The sequence below is a fragment of the Rattus rattus genome, chromosome 7 (assembly GCF_011064425.1).
Source record: "Rattus rattus isolate New Zealand chromosome 7, Rrattus_CSIRO_v1, whole genome shotgun sequence".
NCBI lineage: Eukaryota > Metazoa > Chordata > Mammalia > Rodentia > Muridae > Rattus > Rattus rattus.
This window is the reverse complement of record NC_046160.1, coordinates 22,654,476-22,675,746: the sequence shown is the minus strand read 5'-3', so window position 1 is coordinate 22,675,746 and position 21,271 is coordinate 22,654,476. Positions and strand designations below refer to the sequence as shown.

The following is a 21,271-nucleotide window of genomic DNA, read 5'->3' as shown; positions in this document are numbered from 1 at the left end:
TTTCCAACGTAACAGGTGGGGTTTCTCTTGCTCTTGGAAAATGATTGATAGTCATTTCTGCTGAGACAGTAGGAATTTCAAACCTTGCTCTTTCTTCTCTTCTTCCTCCTCCCCTTCTTCTTTTCTTCCCTCTCCCTTTCCTTCTTCTCCTTCTGAGAGGAGATTAAAGGTCATCAGAGAATCTCCCCACACAAAGCTTCAACTGGCCATATTGCTGATGCCACAGCCAGGAGATGGGTCAGTAATTACAGGTGTTCACAGCCAAGCTTTCCAACTTGAGTTCGATCCCTGGGGCCCACATGGTGGGGAGTCCCGAGTTTCACAAGTTGTCCTCTAACGTATACACAAACTATGGTATGCAGGCCTACATACATGCACGCTCACACACATAACTGTAACTAAAAAAGACTCCAAATTTAAATGTCATCATGGTTAAACTAACTGAACTGCTAGAAGGTAACACAAGCCAGACAGTGCTGCCCGGAGAGGGCCTGAGTCAGGTAAGATCAATCACTATCCATTTGGTGGTATTTTAAGATGTTGTTCGAGTTGGGGATTTAGCTCAGTGGTAGAGTGCTTGCCTAGCAAGTGCAAGGCCCTGGGTTCGGTCCTCAGCTCCGAAAAAAAAAAAAGAAAAAAAGAAAAAGAAGACGTTGTTCACTGATCCTGGAGCTGATTACTTTGGCTAAGCTAGCTGGCCACTGAGCTCCTGGGTTTCTCCGGTCTCTAGTTCTCCAGCACTGGAATTATAGCAACAATCTACCATGCCTGGGCTTTTATGTGAGTGCTGGGGTCTGAACTCTGGCCCTTACGTTTGCGCAGCAAGCACTTTACCAACTAGTCCTCTCAACAGCCTGCACTCTTCATTATAAAATGAGATATGTATAGATATAGACAACCTTTTTGTTCTTCAACAGTTTTATCCATTCTCCAAGAATGTCACCAAAACCCAGGGCCGCCCTTGACCTACAACCCTAACCCTTTACCTCACTCTTAAAGGGGACTTTTTAGAAGCCTTCTGGTTCCCTTGGGCCTTTGGTTCACCATCTAGTCTTTTCTTTTTCCCTTGGACGAATGGCCATACAGGTGAGCAAATAAGACTTTGGTTACAGTCTCTGTCATACGGTCCTTCCCTCATGAGATTCTTCCACCCTTCCTCTACCCATAACCTCCGGTATTACTCAGCTACACTTGAGCCACAAACACCCTTCGGTTCTTTAATTCCCCTTTGCATTTGGTGATGAGGTTTCTTCCTGTTATTTAAAATACAGTATTCATGCTATCTTTCAAGTGTTACGTTAATTTTTACTTAACATTTCTTTGAACGAAATGACGCTTAAAGTTTTTTTTTTCTTCTTAGCCAATAAAATAAAGGGTGAAACGCCACCTTAGTCCGTTAACCTTAGGATCTTAACAGATCCTGGCTTGGGATCCCACGTCATTACGCCCCTGGGAACTTTGCCGTTCCCGGGTCCTACCTTACCCTTATCAATCCTTTCTGGTTCCCTATACTCCTGGTCACTAGTCCAAAGCCATTATTGGCACCTACAACATCTATAGTCCCCGTAAGTCGGATGCTTAGAAGCCGGTCTGGTGCCCAAAGCGCGGTTTAGCTATTCCGGCCAATCGCAGCTCTAAACTCAGAGAGGCCGGATCGTCCGACCAATCGTAGCCCTATACGCAAGAGAGCGGATTTTTCTACCAATCACAGCCCTTAATGCTGTGAGTCTGCAGCCCGCAGGCCCATCTGTGAGTGGTGGGCGTGGCTGAGGAAAGATGGCGGCGCCCGTGACTCCTGCCGAGCCCCAGGCTTCCGGGGCTCCGCAGCTCCCCGTGTGTCTGTTGGTGTTGGGAATGGCGGGATCCGGGAAAACTACCTTTGTACAGGTGACGTGCACTGTGTGGAGGCTGTAATGGCGCCTCAGGCCCGAGAGGAAGTTGTCTGGGGAATTGGAGGGTCTGGGCGCGTAGTTTTCTGGGGGGTTGGCCTCTGACTCCAGGTCCTTCCCGAAGCCTCGAACCCTAGCCTGGGTCACTTGAGGCAGTCTCCTGCGTAATCTTAGTGTATGCTTGGTACAGCTGAAATTGTCTTGCTGAGAATTGGCAGCTCTCCGAAGACCCAGGCAGGGGGAGGTAATGCCAGCATCACTGGTTTTGCGTGAAGAGTCGTGAAAGAATCACTTCGTTCTAAGCTCTTGAGTATACAGCGGCAATGAAATCGACATGGTTCTTGCTTTCACGGAGTGAATGTCTTAGTAGAGGAGACAGAGGAGGAAAAGAGGGTCAAAGTTAGCGAAGACGTGATGGAGAGTAGAGGACAGGTACTGGAACTAGATGGCTTTTAAACTGAGAGTTTAGTGCTGAGGGAAGGAGATTGTTATAAGAATGGTCAGAAAGGAATGGGAATTCTCTGGGCCCTTTCCTGTCCTTTGGTCATCAATCTCCAACCCTGCCGCCGTTTTTGCAGAGGCTCACAGGACACCTGCACAACAAAGGCTGTCCACCTTATGTAATCAATCTGGACCCGGCTGTGCATGAAGTCCCTTTTCCCGCCAATATTGGTGAGTGCCTTCTTTAACTAACTATCTGCTTTTCTGTGGATTTGCCTGAGTTCCAGAACATGCTTCTTGCTTATTCAGATTTATCTCTCTCTTACGTATCATTCCCATTTACCCCCTCTCTCTTTGTCCTCAGTGCCACCTGACACATGAATCATTTAGTTCCTTTTGTCAGAGTTTATGAGTTCTGCTATAATTCACTCTGATCTGTAGAAAGGTTCCTTCCATTTCCAAAGTTATGGGTGTGTGTGTGTGTGTGTGTGTGTGTGTGTGTGTGTGTGTGTGTGTGTGTAAAAATATGCGTTGTTTTGAGGAGAGCTTTCTGCTTGAGACTATCAGAAAGATTTAGTATTGGTGTGATCCGAGGAAGCCTGAGGCAGAATATTGAGAGTTGAGTCAGTCCAACTTACATAGCTAAACCTTGTTTGGAAAAGAAAAAGTGGGGGTGAGGGGTAGATTTATTATGAAAGTGCCTGTGATCCACTGACAGGGCTCTTGGGTCCAGGCCTCCTGATTCCCAGGTCCCTTGCTAATCCTATTAAGCTTCTTATACCCCAAATATACAAATTAGGAGGTGGAAATCTTGTCTAAGAATCATAGATTAGGCCAGGCAGTAGTGGCTCACGCCTTTAATCCCAGCACTCAGGAGGAAGACACATGCAGATCTCTGAGTAACAAGCCGGCTTTGTCTATAGAGAGAGTTCTAGGACAGCCAGGGCTATACAGAGAAACCCTGTGTTGAAAAACAAACAAGAACAACAACAACAACAACAAAAATCATTGATCATTTTGGAAAGATTGGGCAACAAGTTTTCTATTTAAACTAAAGGATAAAAATGTAATATTGTTCATCTAGTGACTAGGGGGTAGGTTTGTTTTTATTTACTTTTATTTTATATGTATGGGTGTATCTGGTTCCTGCAAAGGCCAGAAGAGGGATGCAGAACCCCTGGAACTGGATCAACAGATAGTTATGAGCTGCCATGTGGGTGCCGGGAACTAAATCTGGGTCCTCTGTAAGAACTTCAAGTGCTCTTACTCTTTGAGCATCTCTCTAGCCCCTGGCAGATAGGTAGTGGTAGATCTGAATAGACAGTTTTATTGTTCCTATGTCTACGAATTGCCTTCATGCAGCGGCTAGTACATTTTCTTTTCTTGTTTTTGTTTGTTCGTTGGTTTTCCTGTGCACGTGCCCACTACCATTGAAATTGTCTAAAACTTGTAATCTTGTTTTAGATACTATCTATCATAACTAAGAGCTTCTGACTGTTTGTTTGTTTGTTTGTTTGTTTGAGACAGGCTCTCTCTGTGTAGTCTTGGCTGTCCTGGAATTACTCTAGATTAGGCCAGTCTTGAACTCACAGAGGTCCACCTGCCTCTGTCTCCCAAGGTGTGTGCCACCAGGCCCAGGAGTCTAACATCCTTCATAGGATACTTGGCAGTTATCCCTAGTCAGGAAGAAAGTGTAGAGGAGGGTATAAGAAAATGCTGGTAAGATACGGTGACACTTCTGTATAGCCTCAGACTCAGAAGGCTGAGGTAGGAGAACAGCTTGGGCCACTTGGGAAGTTCAAAGTCAGTCCCACCAAATGAGGTCATGCTTCAAAAAATAAAGGCAACCATTCTCTCTCTTTTCTCCTCAGATATTCGAGACACAGTGAAGTACAAAGAAGTCATGAAGCAGTATCCTTTTTCTCGTCAGCAGTCATGGCGAACTGCTGCCTTTCATTGCTTTGGGGGAGAGGTTTTGCCTGGCAGGTTGTGACAATACAAGCAAAGAACTCGCTTCATTTTCAGTAATCATATTAAGAGGACATACGATGTACAAGATGAGTGTAGGAGAGATCAGAGATTTCAATAATACTTCCATTTTCTTAACATAACTCGGACAGCCGAGAAGATGCATGGCCAGCTGTTGACTGCCTGGGCCTGGGGAAGTGATCTTGCCTTGGGTCATACAGTCATCGGTTAAAAAGTTACTCACAGGAATTTAGACCAGAAAACTTTTTTTTAAAGATTTATTTATTACAAGTACAATAAGTACACTGTAGCTGTCTTCAGACACACCAGAAGAGGGCATCAGATCCTGTTGCAGATGGTTGTGAGCCACCATGTGGTTGCTGGGATTTGAACTCAGGACCTCTGAAAGAGCAATCAGTGCTCTTAACCTCTGAGCCATCTCGCCAGCCCATTGAGTTATTATTCTTATGGGTTAATTTCAGCATGACAGCTAACTCTCTTTAAGTAACCTTAGGAGGGTTGCTTGCCTAGTGAGAATCAGAATAAAGAGTGTTGCATGCAGCCCTGGCTGGCCTGAACTCAAGAGATCTTCCCACCTCTGCTTCCTGAGTGCTGGGGTTAAAGGTATTGAGATTCCACACCTGGCTACACAGATGATTTTAACTGGTGATGCCAGCAGTCTGTCACTGTTTGCCATGTGTAGTCGTTAACTTTTAGTCACACTATTGTCCTTACCTTATGTGGCCAGTCCTAAAATGAGAGATCAGCAATGAGAGCCTTGCTAATAAACACTGGGGTTGGGTGGTCATCAAAGCCTGGGTTGCCAGCACCCGTTCGTTAATTGAACATCAATACCATAATGTGTTGGATGGATGACAACCAAGTACTAACTGTATAATCTCATACGTGCAATTTAATCCCTAACCGAACGTTCAGATATGGACTTGGGCCAAACGGCGGCATAGTGACCTCCCTCAACCTCTTCGCTACCAGGTTTGATCAGGTATGACATCGCTTACGTTCACAGACCTGACGCTGTGAAATTCTGACTCTTCACACGCCGTAGCTTGATCACATTGGTAGAAGAACAGCAAGGATGACAAGATACCAAAAATGAGCCGGTGTTTGTGTAGGCCAGGAAATAGCCTATGAATGGCTCGGACACTTCACATTTTATGCCTGTGAGAAGACAAAAATCCAAAAGACCTGGGTTCTTTCTCTGGCCTTTTATCAGCTTATGGTGTTACCCTGGCCAGGAATTGAGGACAGGGCACGGTGATCAGCTACAGCAAGGAATGGGGACATACTCGTGCCTTTTCTCTTGACAAGTATTTGTCACCCTTTCGGTTTCCCCCACCACTTACTGTCTTAGTTAGGGTTTTACTGCTGTGAGCAGACACCATGATGAAGGCAACTCTTATAACATTATTTAACTGGGGCTGGCTTATAGGTTCAGAGGTTCAGTCCATTATCATCAAGGCAGGAGCATGGCAGCATCCAGGTGGGCATGGTGCAGGAGGAGCTGAGAGTTCTACATCTTCATCTGAAGGCTGCTAGCAGAATACTGGCTTCCAGGCAGCTAGGAGGAAGGTCTCATTGCCCACACCCACAGTGACACACCTACTCCAAGAAGCCTCACCTCCAAACAGTGCCACTCCTCGGGCCAAGCATCTACAAACCATCACACTTACTTCCATGGGAGGGGGTTATAGTCATTGTAATCTGATTCTGCCACTTAAGACATTAACGTTGACCAAAGCCAGGTGGGACGGGTTTTACCTGGCCTACAGAGCCTGCTCTCTTTAAAACAGACAGACGTGGCAAGTGTGCAAGGGACCCACCCCGCTTTAAGACCTGGGCTCTGGGCTCTCCAGGTCGCAGTGCTGCTGCTGTGGCTCTGCTTCCTTGCATCAAGGAGTCCATTACTTGGTGTCTCAGGTTGTGTTCTGTGACGGGTCCTATAATCGAGGCCACCCTGGTGGGGTCTCCGGTGTTGTGTTTTAAATTATATATATTTACATGGTGTTTGTCTGGATTAAAGGAGATATATATACAGGATATATGTAGATCCTGGTTTAAGTGATGTCTTTTTCTTCCAGGTGATGAAATTTATTGAGAAGGCCCAGAACACATTCAAGTAGGTGGCTTCAGTTGACTACTGACTTATTGCCTGTCATCAATACATTCTAGACTTTTGAGAGGATTGGGAGACCTTTGAACCCTGACGTTGTTAACTGAGACAAACTCGTTAGAAATTAAAACAAAGAAAGGTGGAAAGAAAATCGCTGAGATGGTGTAAAATGCAGAGGATTGGTCCCGGTTACTGTGACCCCTCCATCACCCACGTTCCTTTTTACGTGACCTGGAGAAACTTTCAGAGGAAGACTTGCTCACTGTTTGAGGAAGTGCAGTTTGCCATAATGGGGAAGACATGAATATTTTATCTGTGTGTGTGTGTGTATTTAATCCTACTGTCATTTCTCACTATTAACTGTTACTAAACTTTTAATGTTTACTTTTTCTAAGGGAGAAAGACTTTTTTTTTTTTTTTTAAAAAAAAGGAGATATGCTCATTATAAAAATTTCAAATCATGGACCAGAGAGATGGCTCAGTAGGTAAAGGCACTTGCTAGAAGCCCGATGACCCAAGTGTGACTCCTGGGACCCGTGTGGTAGAAGCAGAGAACTCCTATAAGCTGGCCTCTGGCTTCACATGCTTGCTGTGGCTCTGTGCTTACTCATGTGCACCAAGTACATGGAACAGCGAGTTATTTAAAAAGAATACATACTATTTGAACCATGAAACTATCACTCTCAGTCCCAGTAACAATTCCTGTTATTCCGTAATTGGCATTTTCTGTGCATAAAGCATTATTGCAAAGATGGGATAATTGAGGTAGATTTTTGTTTTCCTTAGAACAGTAACAAAACGGGTTTGTTTGTTTTGTTTTTTTTAATCACATCCTGTAAACTTCCTTTTAAAATGTGTTGTGTTTGCATACTGCTGCATGGACCACCGTTACTTCATCTCACACTGCTCCCCACTCACCCAGGCACCCCTTAACTTCCCCTCTGTTTTCCTGGTGCCTGTCCTGTACTCATGTGCTACCTTTCTTATCGGTTTATTCTCATGGGGTTGGACGCAGGGTATCCAACATCCTGAGCCATGCACAGCCTGTCTTCCATACTGACGTACGTCCATGTCCCCAAGTGTGCCTGTTTCAAAACGTAGTTTTATTAAGATGCAGTTTACATGTCTTCCCATTGTAAAAATCAGTGGTTTCTAGTCCATGCACAGAATTGTGCACAGGGCTCTATAACTATATCTGCAGTCGATTTTAGAATATTGTCAGTTTAGAGATACTCTACAGGCAGTATCTCCCCCTCCCCCACTCCATTTCTCCGGCTCCTTCCCTCCATTCCTCATCCTCGTCCCTAAGAGGTCAGAGAGTTGCTTTCTGGTTTTGCTAATGTCTTGTTGGTAGTGTGGTGTTTCTTTAATTGTCAGTTTCCTTTCTGACTGTTTACCACAGCTTGCACTGTGCCGTTTCTTCTCGATAGCATGTGCAGCTTTAGGGCACGGTGGGAGTGTTTGGCAGTGTGCAGAGGTCACTGCAGTCTTGGATCAGCAGACATTTAGCATTCTCTGTGATGCAGTATCTTCAGAATTGCCAAAGTCTAACATTCCTTTAATGATCTCCTTGCTCCAGATATGTCTTGATTGACACACCCGGACAGATTGAAGTATTTACCTGGTCAGCTTCGGGGACAATCATCACTGAGGCCCTGGTGAGATGTGGATCTTGTTCACGAGGGCATCTAGTGGGCTAGTGTCTCAGCCTCTGTTCATGCCTGGGGCTGAATATGAGAGGGAGAGAGGGGGGCTCTGCACATGCTGTCAACAGTGGTTCTCTCTTGCCAAGAAAGGGACGACAAGAGTAAGGGAGCAAGTAATGAGTCCTCTGATCAAGCCTGCACTTATTGTGTTGCTCTAGGCATCCTCCTTTCCAACAGTGGTCATCTATGTCATGGACACGTCTCGGAGCACTAACCCAGTGACCTTCATGTCCAATATGCTTTATGCATGCAGGTAACTGATGACTGGAAGGTGTGGTGCCGTCAGGCGCGGCCTCCTTCTCTGACTTATTTCTTACTTACTTTATTAAGTTTGGTTTTTTGAGACCGAGTTTTCTTGGTAGCTCCAGCTGCTCTGGAACTCCCTTTGTAGACTGTACTGGCCTTGGACTCACAGAGATACCACTGCCTCTGTCTCCTGAGTGCTGGGGTAAAAGGCATGCGCCACGATGCCTGGCTCCTTGTTTGTTTGTTTTTAAAGATTTGTTTATTTATATATATGCGTATACTTTCAAAGTCTTCATTCACACCAGACGAGGTCATTGAATCCTATTACAGATGGTTGTGAGCCACCATGTGGTTGCTGGAAATTGAACTCGGGACCTCTGGAAGAGCAGTCGGGGCTCTTAACCACTGAGCCATCTCTCCAGCCTACCCCCCAACCCCCTTTAAAAAGACATTTATTATTTATTTGTGTGCATGTGAGCCTGTGTGAGTATATGTTTACCAAGTGTATGCAGGAGCTTGTGGAGGTTAGAAGAGTCAGATCTCTTTGAACTGGAGTTACAGGTGGGTGTGAGCCACGACATATGTGCAGCCCCTGGGTTCCCTGTAGAAGTCGTAAGTGCTCTTAACTGCTGAGCCACTGCTCCAGCTTTACTCTCTGACTGTATGCCCTTTGGATTGGAGTCCTGGTCAGAGTGCCCTGGGTATGGTCATTGGCATTTCCCACTCAGTTGGTTGGTGTGAGGTAGGGGAAAGCTAATAAAGGGAGACGTGTTCTATTGGCATTCTCTCTCCCTTGCCTGTCAGAGAAGGAGGTGGGGTTACTCCCAGCTGGTGAGATCCAGGTCTGCACAGAATAGAGTCTCTGGTGTGCATGGTGCTTGGGTTTTGTATAAGCAGCAAAAAAGTGCACCGTGAAGAGACACTAGCAATAAGAAGTGTTATCCAAGCCAGGTGTGGTGTCGCGCTTGTAATCAAGTCAGACGAAGGGGCAAGTTCAAGGCGGCATGGACTGTGGGGCAGACCTGCCACACCTGGAACAGCACTAGCAGGGAGATCAGCGTCCAGACAGGCACTGTTTCATCCCAGATGTTGCACTGGGAGAGCAAAGATACTTCGTGGGTCACTGCATTCAGAGTGACGTTGAAGGAGAGTGCTATGGAAACTGAGAAGTTAATTTGGGGGATGTACAAGGGTCATCCCCAGTGTGACAGGTCTGGGAATAAACATTATATTGGATACAAGAAGTCCTGATCCACATAGAAATTTCATGAAAGATAGCATTGTTCCACAGTCAAATTAATGAGTAAAAGACAGCTACTTGATTATCCTGAGTAGTCATTTTATAGTTTATGAGTAGCTCCAATGTCAGAGGACTGGGACTCTAGCTCAGCAGGTAGAGGGTGTTCCTCACATGTTCAAGGCCTGGGTCAGCATCAGGACTGCAGACACTAAATCAATAAAGGGTAAGGGAAGATCAACTTAAAAGCAATTCAGGTGCATACTTTATATATGATTTTTCTCTTGTCCATCTATCTCAGTAAATGTGGGAAATTTTCAACCTGTAGGACAGTACTTTTGGGGACTGGGGCAGGAGAATTGCTATAAATTCAAGGACAGTCTGGACTGCATACTATTAAGTTCTATGCTAGTGTAGACTGCAAAATGATTTAAATGTAAATTATATATATTTACATGGTGTTTGTATGATTAAAGGAGATATTACATATACATATAAAAGTGGCTACCAGAGTAACCATCCTATAATGAGTACTCCATAAATGCTCATTCCCTCCATTTGGATAGAAAAAAAGAGAATTGTTTAATAAAGCATTAAAAAGGATCAATATGAACACCTACTGTGGGCTTGGAGGGCCAGTTTCTGGCTGGATGTTGGTGGTCATTTCCCTTTGGGAGAGACTGAATTCTGTCTGAAGGTTTTCCTGTTCTCTTTATGTAGTCCCATGAGCTTAAGTACCACTTAGTTATTTCTGGGAACAAGTACTCACTGTGTGCCCACACTGACCTTGACCTCATGAACTTCCTGCCTCTGCCTTCTGAGTGCTGGAAGTGCAAGCCTGTGACATTATGCCTGGCTCAAAGCGCTTTTACAAATGCTGGTTCCATGTTTGTTTTCTTTTTTTCTTTCTTTTCAGCATCTTGTACAAAACCAAGCTGCCTTTCATTGTGGTCATGAACAAAGTGAGTGGCTCCATCTGTGGGGATTTCTGTGTGCCTTTAACAGCCTTGGCTGACGTTAGAGGGTTTGGCTAGTAGGGGGAGGAGTGACTTCAGGCGCTGTGAGCACGTTGGATTTTCCTACAGAAAGACAGGCACATTAGGGAAGTGGATGCTGCGGAGTGGGCATTTAGTACTGCCTCTAAATCTCCCAGAGTGATTGTGGGGTAGACAGAGTGACCCCTGAACCCTAGTGTGCAGTCATCCCTCCGCCTCGGGGGTTCTGTTGAGTAGAGGAACAAGCAGTCTGATGGAAATCTGCTCGGAGGAAGATAGACATCTTTATGGTTGGATGCAGTGGAGCTGGAAACGGGGCCAGAGAAGGAGAACCTGTAGATGATGAGTTCTTTGCCCGATGCCGCTTACTTGAAGACATGCTTTTGCCATGGTTTAGTTCGTGGCCTTCATTCAGGCTGCTGCTGACTGCCTTCTCTCTGACACAGACGGACATCATTGACCACAGCTTTGCTGTCGAGTGGATGCAGGATTTTGAGGCTTTCCAGGATGCCTTGAACCAAGAGACGACCTACGTCAGTAACCTGACTCGTTCCATGAGCCTGGTGTTAGATGAGTTCTACAGCTCACTCAGGGTAAAGTTTACCTCCTCCTAGTGACAGTGGCTGCGGATGACATCTTACCATAGCCTTATCTGGCTTTGAACCAGCGGTGAAAGGATCGCTTTACATCCTGTAAAGTGACCTCTGTACTCCATTGTGTCATGGCTGGGATGCACTTCTCTAGCAAATTAACGAAGCTCAGGCTTGGTCCCCAACATTTTAGAAAAAGACAAACTGTGTGGAGCTTCACGGGGTCACCAAGAGCCCTCTCGTCAGAGTCTGTGATGCAGTTTAAGAGTGTCTGTGGAGAAGTGATGGGTGGTGTGGCCTGTGGGTCTGCTGATGGTGAGGGGAGAGGTGAGGATGAGTGTTTTGGAGGATGTAGCTTAAGATTTCCCCGGAGGGAGGAGCAAGGTTTGTGTAAGCAGAACTGGCAACTCAAGCCTGCCTCTGCCACCACAGGCCATGCCACTGCTACTCCGCTTGCAGTTTTCTTTTAGATTGTCATTTTTCTCGTTCACATATTTTCATCAGTTCCTGGCTACGTAGGCCGCTTTGTTCAGTTTGGGCCTTGCTTTTTGCCATAGATGTCTTTAAGTATTCAGATGTGGTTTATGACTTTTAATGGCAAAATTCTAGAAGCACAATGCTCAGAATTTTAATACACGATGCTTCTTGGCAGGTGGTGGGTGTCTCTGCTGTGGTGGGCACCGGCTTCGATGAACTCTGTGCTCAGGTCACCAGTGCTGCGGAGGAGTATGAAAGGTGAGGTGGGGGAGGGGCCGTGGACACACTCTTCATTCCCCAACTTCTTGTCTGGCAGTGGTCTTCTCAGCATTTACTTGCTCCGAGTAAAGTATATTTGCCTTACGTATGCTAGACCAGACCACACTCAGGAGTGACATGTTCCCGTTCCCTTCTTTAGAAGGATAGAAGTCTGAAGTGTTGAGTGGACTGAGAGGCTGCGAGGCGGGGGCTATCCAGCCTCTCCTGTAAAGATCCACTTGGTAGATGTTACCAGCTTTGCGGGCAGTGTCTCAGTTCTGTCATTGTAGGATAGAAGGCCCATAGATAGTTCAGAAACTGTGTCATGGTTATGTCCCTGCAGAAACAGGTGTGGGTCTGACACCTACACAGCTCTATTATTTGAGGAACTATGTGCAAAGTCTTAATAGTTGCTGACACATAGAGACACTTCATAAATGCCAGCTACAACTGCCATCATTGTTGGTTGTCGGTGGACCACCCCTAAAGGAAAGTAGAGAGCGTCGGCATCTGTAACCCTGGGAATGTGGCCTCATAGGCACTTGGTAGCATGCTGCTTTGGCTTCATAGCTTGCTCAGAAGCACCACATGTGGTTGCCAGGCAACATTATTTTCCCGCTGGTTAACCATCAAGGGTTTTGTGGATGTTTCCAAGGCTCGGGATGGAGTCTGTTCTGTTGTCGCTCAGGCTCTTCCCTTCTTATACAGTGCGCAGCCCACCTTCACACCTGCTTCCTCATAGCCCTCGGTCGGTCGGGGTGCACCCTCCTTCTCTACCCAGCTATTGGCTACCAGCTCTTTATTACAGCCAATCAGATACAATTCTAGATGCCTTAGGTAGATGAGGAGGAACAGATACTTACAAGTACCCAACACACCAGGGTTGTTGACTCCCACTGGGGTACGCTCGGCCATGAGGATGGTGTGCCAGGCACTTCAGGGAGGTCAGGTCTTTTGTTGTCCCTTTTAAGACGAGTTCAGGATGGGTAGTGTGAATTTTTCAGGAGAGGAACTTAGAAGACATTTCTCTTTCCAGGGAATATCGTCCTGAATATGAGCGTCTGAAGAAATCACTGGTAAGAGTGAGATTGTGTGTTTTAGAGCTCTCAGAAGGTCTGCCTCAACCCACTCATGGCACAGGCCTGTGGGCCTAGCCAGTCACCAGAGACTGATGGGGACTTTTGATTGGAGAAGTTGGGGACCAGCTGGCGTGCTGGCCTGAGGTGTAATTGGCACTTGATAGTAGGGATGAAAGGAAGTTTAGGCCAGCTTCAGTTACATGGTGAGTTTGAGGTCAGCCTGGACTGCATGAGACACTACCCCCAAAACCAAGGGGAGAACCCCTAGACTCTAATTCCCCATCTTAGCCATGGAATGGATGCTTTGTTTAGACTTTCAATGTAAATTTTATTTTATTTATTTATTTTTTTTAATTCTTTTTTTTCGGAGCTGGGGACCGAACCCAGGGCCTTGCGCTTCCTAGGCAAGCGCTCTACCACTGAGCCAAATCCCCAACCCCTCAATGTAAATTTTAAATTTACCTTCATGTGCTTTTAATTTTTTTTCAAGCTTTACAGAGATATAATTGACGAATGGAATTTCAGTATTTCTTTTAAATTCGTGTAATTTTGTTTTGTTTTATTTTGGTACTGCTCTACACACTGAACTATGTGCTTAGCCCTGTTTGGTTTTAAGTTGAGGTCTCTGGTGCTCCAGAGCTCTCCTCACAGAACCATCTGAGTAGGAGGGACTGCAGCCGCGTGATATCACGCTGCATCTCAAGCACTCTCATTTAAGTGGGCAACTGTGTGTTGCCTGTGCGCAGACAGGCCTCTGGGCAGCCCCGCCCCACCCCCTTTGTATTGAGGCGTTTGTCTTTTCTTTTTGCCTCATCCTTCCGGGTGCTGGGATTACAGGCACGGGCCACCACACAGGCTTTGTATCTAAATCTTTTTTTTTTTTTTTTTTTGGTTTTTTTTTTTGGAGCTGGGGCCCGAACCCCGGGCCTTGCGCTTCCTGGGTAAGCGCTCTCCCCCTGAGCTAAATCCCCAGCCCCGTATCTAAATCTTTAAAATTCAAAATTTTGCTGAAATACATATACCAAGACCTTTTTATGCCCTACCTCCCTCACTCTCTGAGGTCAGTTTAAAGGGTAGTTGTGGGATTTTGAAGAACAGAGCAGTCTCACAACTCTTACCCAAAGTGTTCAGATGAGGCTGGTCAGCGCCTGCACTGGGTCTTTGGCACGGAACCTTCTCGTGGTCCACTTGAGGGTCATTGGGTCATGGTTGGGGTATAAGCTCTGAATGGTTTCATTCACCATGCGACAGAAAATCTGCTGTCACCTGGGCCATATGCCCCACTGCTTCATCTCCATGTCCGTCGTCCTTCACCAGCCTCTAGTGTTTTGTCATTTCCCATCTCCTTCTAAAAGGCTGGTATCTGAGCATGCACAGAACCTTGGGTTTGTTCTTTAGCACCACTAAGCGTGGTGGTGACTCCCGTTAAGTCTAGGGTCATTCGTGGTTACACAGTGAGTTTGAGGGTGGCCTATACTGCATGAGAGAGACCCTACCTTAAAAAAGAGACTACAAATGTGTTTGTGTGGGGGTGGGAAAGTATTTGTGGAGGTCAAAGGAGAGCTTGCTGGAGTCAGTTCTCTCCTATCACGTGGAGTCCACAGATTGTATTTAGGTCATCAGGCCGCAAGCACATCCACCCACTGAGCCATTTCACCAGCCTAGGATCTCTTGTTTAACTTGAGGACATATCCCCTTCTCCCCCACCCCACTATAGGCCAGTGCCCAGAGTAATGAGCAGAAGGAGCAACTAGAGCGTCTGCGGAAGGACATGGGCTCCATAGCCCTGGACCCAGGGGCCAGCACAGGTATTAGAAGTGCTCTTGCATAACGTGTCTGTAACGTGAGTACATGACCCGGAACAGAGAATACCGGAGGATGGTTCATGCCCCACTGCTGCCCGTCTCCTTTGAAAGGTTTTGTACTTCACTTTGTCGAGGGATTGGATTTTTTTTTTTTTTTAACAATGCATTATCTGAGTTTTAGATACACAGGAAAATTATGTCTTTAGTGCAAAGAACAGCTTTCGTTTTTGAGAGTCCCAGAATGTGAACATCTACGCTTTGTTTTTCTGACTCTTCCTGCTGCATGCGACTTAACCATCACGTAGTATACATTCCTTTTTCCTAAATTACTTAAAACTCATGCAGACACAGTGTTCTTTTATTTTGAATCTGAATATTCTTTCTAAAAATAGTGATGTAACTTTATAAAACTCCAGTGCAGCGTGAGACTAACACGGGCGCAGTACTGTCTACTACATGGCCGTGAGGTGTAGCCATTCCCTTCAGAGCAGACCTAGCTCATCAGGTTAGGGACCAAGCGCCCTTATCCACAGGGCCTAGCTGGCCCTGGCCCGCCTGTGTATTCTGCTGATTGCTTTCCTTACACACCTGCGCTGGTCTTATACAGGCCTCAGTGTCTGCTCGGGCTGCTCTCCGGTGTTGTGTCCTCTCCCTGGCTGTTCTTGCATTCTCTGCCCCACATGCACCCCACACCAGCTTACCAGCTTCCTGGAAAGCTTTCTGGTATTTGTGTCAAGGTTCCATTGTTACAATCCTAAATTAATCCAGGGGGAGCGGACATCTCTGTGCTCTCCTTCGCCCTCCTCAAGAGCAGGGAGAATTTTCGTGTTTGGTGGGTCTTGAGTCTTTCTGGAATGCTATCTGGTATATGTTTCGCATATTTCTCATTACATACTGAGTGGACTTTATCTTTACTGTATGTTGTTTTACTCTGGTAACTGGCGTGGGTTTGTGCTGTGGTTCCCTCTCTCTCAGTCTTTGTATCCTGCTACTTCCCTCCTCCTCCCCTCCCTCCCTCCCTCCCTCCCTCCCTCCCTCCCCTCGCTCCCTCCCCTCCCTCGCTCCCTTACTCCTTTCCTTCCTTCATTCTGTTAGTTTTGACGCTCTCATGAAAGTGTCTAGGATGTGCTTATATTAAGATATATACCCTGGGGCTGGACAGATGGGTCAGCAGCGAGAGCACCGGCTGCTCTTGCAGAGAACCCAGGTTAATTCCCAGCACCCACCAAGGCTCACAACCACCCGTAACTGCACTTCCAGAGGGTCCAACAGTCTCCTTTCAGTTCCATGGGCAGCAGGCTCGGGCTTTGTGGAGATATACATGTAGGCAAAACACTTGTACACAAAAACTAATGTAAATAAATTAAAAATACAAAAAAAAAAAAAAAAAAGAAAGAAAGAAAAGGAAAGGAAAAGCAAACAATATAGAAATTTTTTGCAGCAGCTCAGTGGGACCCAAAAACTGCATAGCTAGACTTTATTTTTAATATAATCTAAGTTCCATTTTATTTATGTATTTTGTGGCAGTAAATTATATACATTTTTTTACCTTTTATGAAGCAGTTTTTATGAACAGTTTTTCTTGGGGTACTTTATTACGAGAATGAAGTTTCTATTTATGACTTCTGTTCACGTATGTCAGTCAGAGATCAGGAAAGGGGGAACCTGCCTGGGTACCCAGGAACTTGAATGTCTGCTATTTTCAGCACACACCTCACTCACTCCCTTCTGTGTGCGTGCAGTGAGGCCCTCCAGAGTCACTTGCTGCTGCTGTATTGCGGGATGAGCTGTTGAGGGGAGGGGAGTTCTGTGGGTGACTTGAGGCGACACCAGGGATGCTGGGTGACTCTTGGTTGACTGCAGTGGGAAGCAGTCACTGTTAGCACACCCTGGCACCATTCTTGTGTAGGAACACATCCTTGTCCTAGGTCCCTGAGGTCACCCACCTCCCTGACAGACAGGATCTTCCTACAGAGCTCTGGCAGCCCTGGAACTCAGTCTGCAGGCCAGGCTGGCCTTGAACTCACTGCCTCCCTCTGCCTCCCAAGTGTTGGGACTAAAGGTGTGTGCCAGCGCGCCCAGCCTCCTGTAGTCTCAGGTCCTCACAGAAATTAACTTCTACTGATCCCCGTGCCAGGAATTCTTGATTAGACTTCCTTCTCATTCTTGGGGATTAGTCCTTATTCACTGAGTAGGGAACGCTACCCTCCCTCCACTGCTTGAAGGTGGCCTGGCTGCTGTATCCGGGCATTTCACCCTGTACTCTTTTTCAGGCCTCCCTTGAACCTGTTTTCCACCGAGAAGTTTCATTGCCCATTTGTCTTCTACTTCATCTTTCTTTGGAAAAGGCATAGCTTCTTCTGGTGTGTGCTGGGATTTCAGAGACATGTTTCTCACATTTTCCTCAGAAACAGGGGAGCTCATGAAATCACTTTGTGAACTAAATAAACCCTGTTAGGAATGACAAGTGGAGTTACATTAGGAGACAAACTTAACACATGCCTGTCGGTCAAGTGCGCTCTCCTGCCATCTAGTCAGCGTACTGGCCCATCAGCTCAGAAGACCCAGTGTACTGACCAGTGTTTTAACCCTAGACGGCGCGTCTCCTGTGCTGGACCCTTCTGACTTGATCCTGACTCGAGGAACCTTGGATGAGGAGGATGAGGAAGCCGACAGTGACACTGACGACATTGATCACCAAGGTGAGCGGCAGCCAGTGGACACAGCAGCTGTCCCGTCTGCTCAGGAGATTGTCACTGTTGAGAGGAGCCCCTGAGCATATGGCCGGGGACAGGGGGGAGGGAAGATGGTAGAGCATACAGTGCAGGCAAAGGCTCTATGTGAAGAGCTCTGTCCGACCTTGCTGAGTGTTCTAACTTCGCTCTGTTGCTGTGGCCGGACCGAAAGCAGTGCGGGGAGAAAGGGTTTGTTTCCACTCATTCCAGCTTCATTGCTGTGGAGAAGTCGGGTCACATCCAGTCAGAGCAGAGGGAGTGAGCGTACACACCCTCACTTGTCTGCGTGTGCTCGGCTTGACTTCTCCACAGTACAGTTCACGACCCCGTCCAGCCAGTGGCCCACATAGTGGGCAGGGGCTTTCCATGCCAAAACGCTGGTACCAGGCCTTGTCACTGCTCTGGACATTCTGACTCAGATGTCAGACGCTGCTGTTTCCTTCTGTTACTGGCGTTTGGTTGATTGGTTAAGGCTCTACCCCAGGACTTCTCACCAGCTGAAAGCATTGCCCTGGAGCTACACCTGAGTCATTGATGTCGGGTTTCAAAGATGTGTTTTTCCTTTCTGTGTGCGAGTGCCTTGCCTGTGTCTGTGTATGCACTGTGTGGATGCCTGGTCCCTGCAGAGGTCCTGATCCCCTGGAAATGGAGGTACAGATGTTGTGAGCCACCATGTAGACACTGGGAACAAACCTGGGTCCTCTGCAAGGGCAACAAGCGCTCTTAACCATGAACCACCTCTTCAGCCCCCGAGTGTTTGAGTATTTAACCGTCAAATGTGGTGGTTCCCTGTTTTATTCCTAGCTCTTGGGTGGCTGTGACTGTAGGTAAATCTACCATTCTTTCTCTTGTCTACCTCCTTTCAGTTATTTATGAAGGGGACATTTTTTTCCACTTTGATGCTGCACGTTTTGGTAATAAGGCGTGCTTCTGGAAGCCATTTCAGTAACTGAGGATGTGAGTGTGTAACCCCTCAAAAGTACTTTGAGCCAGGCGTGGAGGCACCTACGTGCTTCTAACCTCAACATTGGAGAGGCTGAGGCAGGAGGACCATGGGTTCCAGGCTAACTTGGGATCCATAGCAAGACCCTGTTCTGAAAAAGCAAAACTTATTTTAAAGTGTGGTTTCTCTTTCTTTGTGTGTGCGTGCGTATGTGCCTGTGTGTAGCTCTGGTTCATTGCACAGTGAAGGCTTTAAAAGCAGCGTCCTTCTGTCCTGCAGTTACAGAGGAAAGCCGTGAAGAGCCAGCGTTCCAGAACTTTATGCAGGAATCAATCGCACAGCACTGGAAGAGAAACAAGTAGGCCTCCCCCACATGCTGCAGGAGTCTGTGTGCTGGGTCTCCATGCAGAGGACATCCTTTGTGAACCAGGCTGCAGTCCAGAGCAGTCTCCTCCCAGCTGCTGACTTCTTTGAGGGAACCTGGACTCAGATGAAGTCTGGTTGAAGGTGGAGCTGGCAGGTAGATCCCATCCTTGGGTAGCTTCTCCCAGTGTTTATGCAAGGAGGTCTTCTCACTGCTCTGCCGGCTGATAACTGTTCAGCCTACAACTTCAAGTCGCATCGTTTGAACTCAAGTGTTTTGCTGCTGATGGGACAGAGGGAACTTTGGATCTTGACGAGCAGGATCTGTGGACATTGCCTCCTTAGCACTGTGCTCCCGACTCTGCATCCCGAGCTGCTGTTCTTTAAGCAGGATGGGAAGGGAGAATGCATTTGTACAGCGGGTGGCGAGTGCCCTTGGCAGCCAGGTCCGATGTGATCTGTGCTCACACAAGGTAGCACATTTTCAAGAGTGTTGTTTGAATGGTGACTTGGATAAAGATTTAACTTTAACTTTGTGGTAAAGTTTTCTGTTATGATTTGATATTAGAAAGTATGTGATCACTAATAGATTCACCATTATTAGTTAACGACCGCTTTAAAGATGTGTCTGGAAGGAGGTAATATGTAGGTTAGTTCCCCACGTCTGTCCTCCTATCCACCATGTCCTCCTTCTATTGTACTTAGAGCAATACAAAGCATTGTTCATGGCCTGGATGTGGTCCGTTCAATACATACATAGCTAGAAGGGTTTGCCCTGGTTCTCAAGAGTGTGGTCTCTGCATAAGAAGTAAAATCCTCAGCCAGGAAATTCTTACTGACTCATCTCCAAATCGGCTTTATTAGCAAGTGGGTGGGCCCAGCGGCTGTCAAGCCCTCCGGGTGACTGCTGGTCTCTTTGTAGAACTGTTTCAAGTCAGCCTGTGAACCCCAGGCCAGGTAAATCAACCACCCAAGCCTCAAAACGTGCCTTCTCAGGCCTCTTATCTTTCTTGACGTGGTGCCTGTTCTCCAGTATTATTTCAGAGCAACATAGAATTTTATTTTACTATTGATTATTTAATATTCCATAGCTAGTGGGAAATGGTGATCCAAGAACCTCACCTTTTACTTAAGACCTTTCTGCCGAGTTTCGAGGTGCGTGTCTTTAATCCCAGCATGTGGGAGGCAGAGACAGGTGGGCTTCTGTGAGCTCGAGACTGCTTGACCTATTCTTTAAGGGAAGCCATATGCAGAGCATAACTGACATGCTTGGCTCTTCTCTGTGGTGCCCCCTCTCTCTCCTGCGGGCAGCTCTCTAAGGATATTGTCTTTACGTCACTTGTACAAGACAAGACCTATTACGTGGTATGGGGAAACTCAGCTAATTAAGGTTGAAGTCTAGAATGTCTGAATAGCTCCTTGGAGCTTGGAGCAAAATGGAAAACTCCCTATACCAATAGCCTGGGGGGTCGGGACCCCCTCTACTTGGGCAAGGTCAAGTAGCCCTTGGCAAACCTATAAGTTCAACTTCCTCTTTCTGGATAAGAACCCGTCCAGCAAGGACCTGGCATTCTCGGGGTGCCTCTCCATACGAATGAGGCATTCACAGTACTTTTCACTCCAGCCCATGATGACTTTACAGTCACTCTGAAAATTCCTTCCCACTCTCCAAGTTCCATATCTATCCCTTGACCTCCCTGAATAATGTGTATGTGCACAAGCCCACCCCAGCAAAGGTATACACACCAGCTGTTTCACTGAAGATCGGCTAAGAGAGCTGATTGATCCAGTACCTTCTAAAAGAGCTATACACCAAAGTCCTCAGAGAAGCCCCCTTCATCCTCCATCCCCACCCTCACCCCCCCAGACTCCACTTCATCCTTCCAGCCTGGTGTGCAGCAGCACCTGGATACCCCCAGGGGAGGAAACAGAGGCACAAACCACAACATGGAGGTGCTTAATGAATGTGCCCTATGTAAGTGAATTAAATACACCAACTGCCTCTTGGCCACTTTGTTTATGAAGATGAAGATAAGACTGGGTTTCTATCATTGTGAAACCTTGACCATGGCAACTCTTATAACAGATGTTGTGCTGCAGTAGCTGAGAACTCTACATCTTTATAGCAGGAAAAGAATTGAGACTAGACCCGGCTTGAGCACAAGACCTCAAAGCCTGCTCCTGCACAGGCTACCCCAGCAAAGCCACACACACTCCACCAAGGCCACACCTCCTGATAGTGCCATTCCCTATAAGCTACCGCAAGGTCAAAATAGGATAGGTTTGAGTGTTAAGGATTAATTTGAAAAGTCCTATTCTAGTCCTAAAGTTCTAACTTTAGGGGACAGGACTGTAGGAGGCTAGTCTAGGATACATGTGACTGTCTGAAAACCATCAAGTTGGGATAG

General features: G+C 46.7%; 1 protein-coding gene across 1 annotated transcript; it reads left to right on the top strand.

Moving 5' to 3' along the window:
• Window positions 1-1,749: 1,749 nt before the first annotated feature.
• Gpn1 (GPN-loop GTPase 1) lies at window positions 1,750-19,589 on the top strand. The gene is made up of 14 exons (XM_032908973.1): window positions 1,750-1,887; window positions 2,468-2,561; window positions 4,202-4,241; window positions 5,235-5,301; window positions 6,398-6,435; window positions 8,009-8,087; window positions 8,294-8,388; window positions 10,535-10,580; window positions 11,060-11,206; window positions 11,856-11,938; window positions 12,975-13,014; window positions 14,735-14,825; window positions 17,417-17,524; window positions 18,780-19,589. The coding sequence occupies exons 1-14, from the start codon at window positions 1,777-1,779 to the stop codon at window positions 18,860-18,862; spliced, it is 1,122 nt and encodes a 373-aa protein (XP_032764864.1). The 5' UTR covers window positions 1,750-1,776; the 3' UTR covers window positions 18,863-19,589.
• The last annotated feature ends 1,682 nt before the right edge of the window (window positions 19,590-21,271 follow it).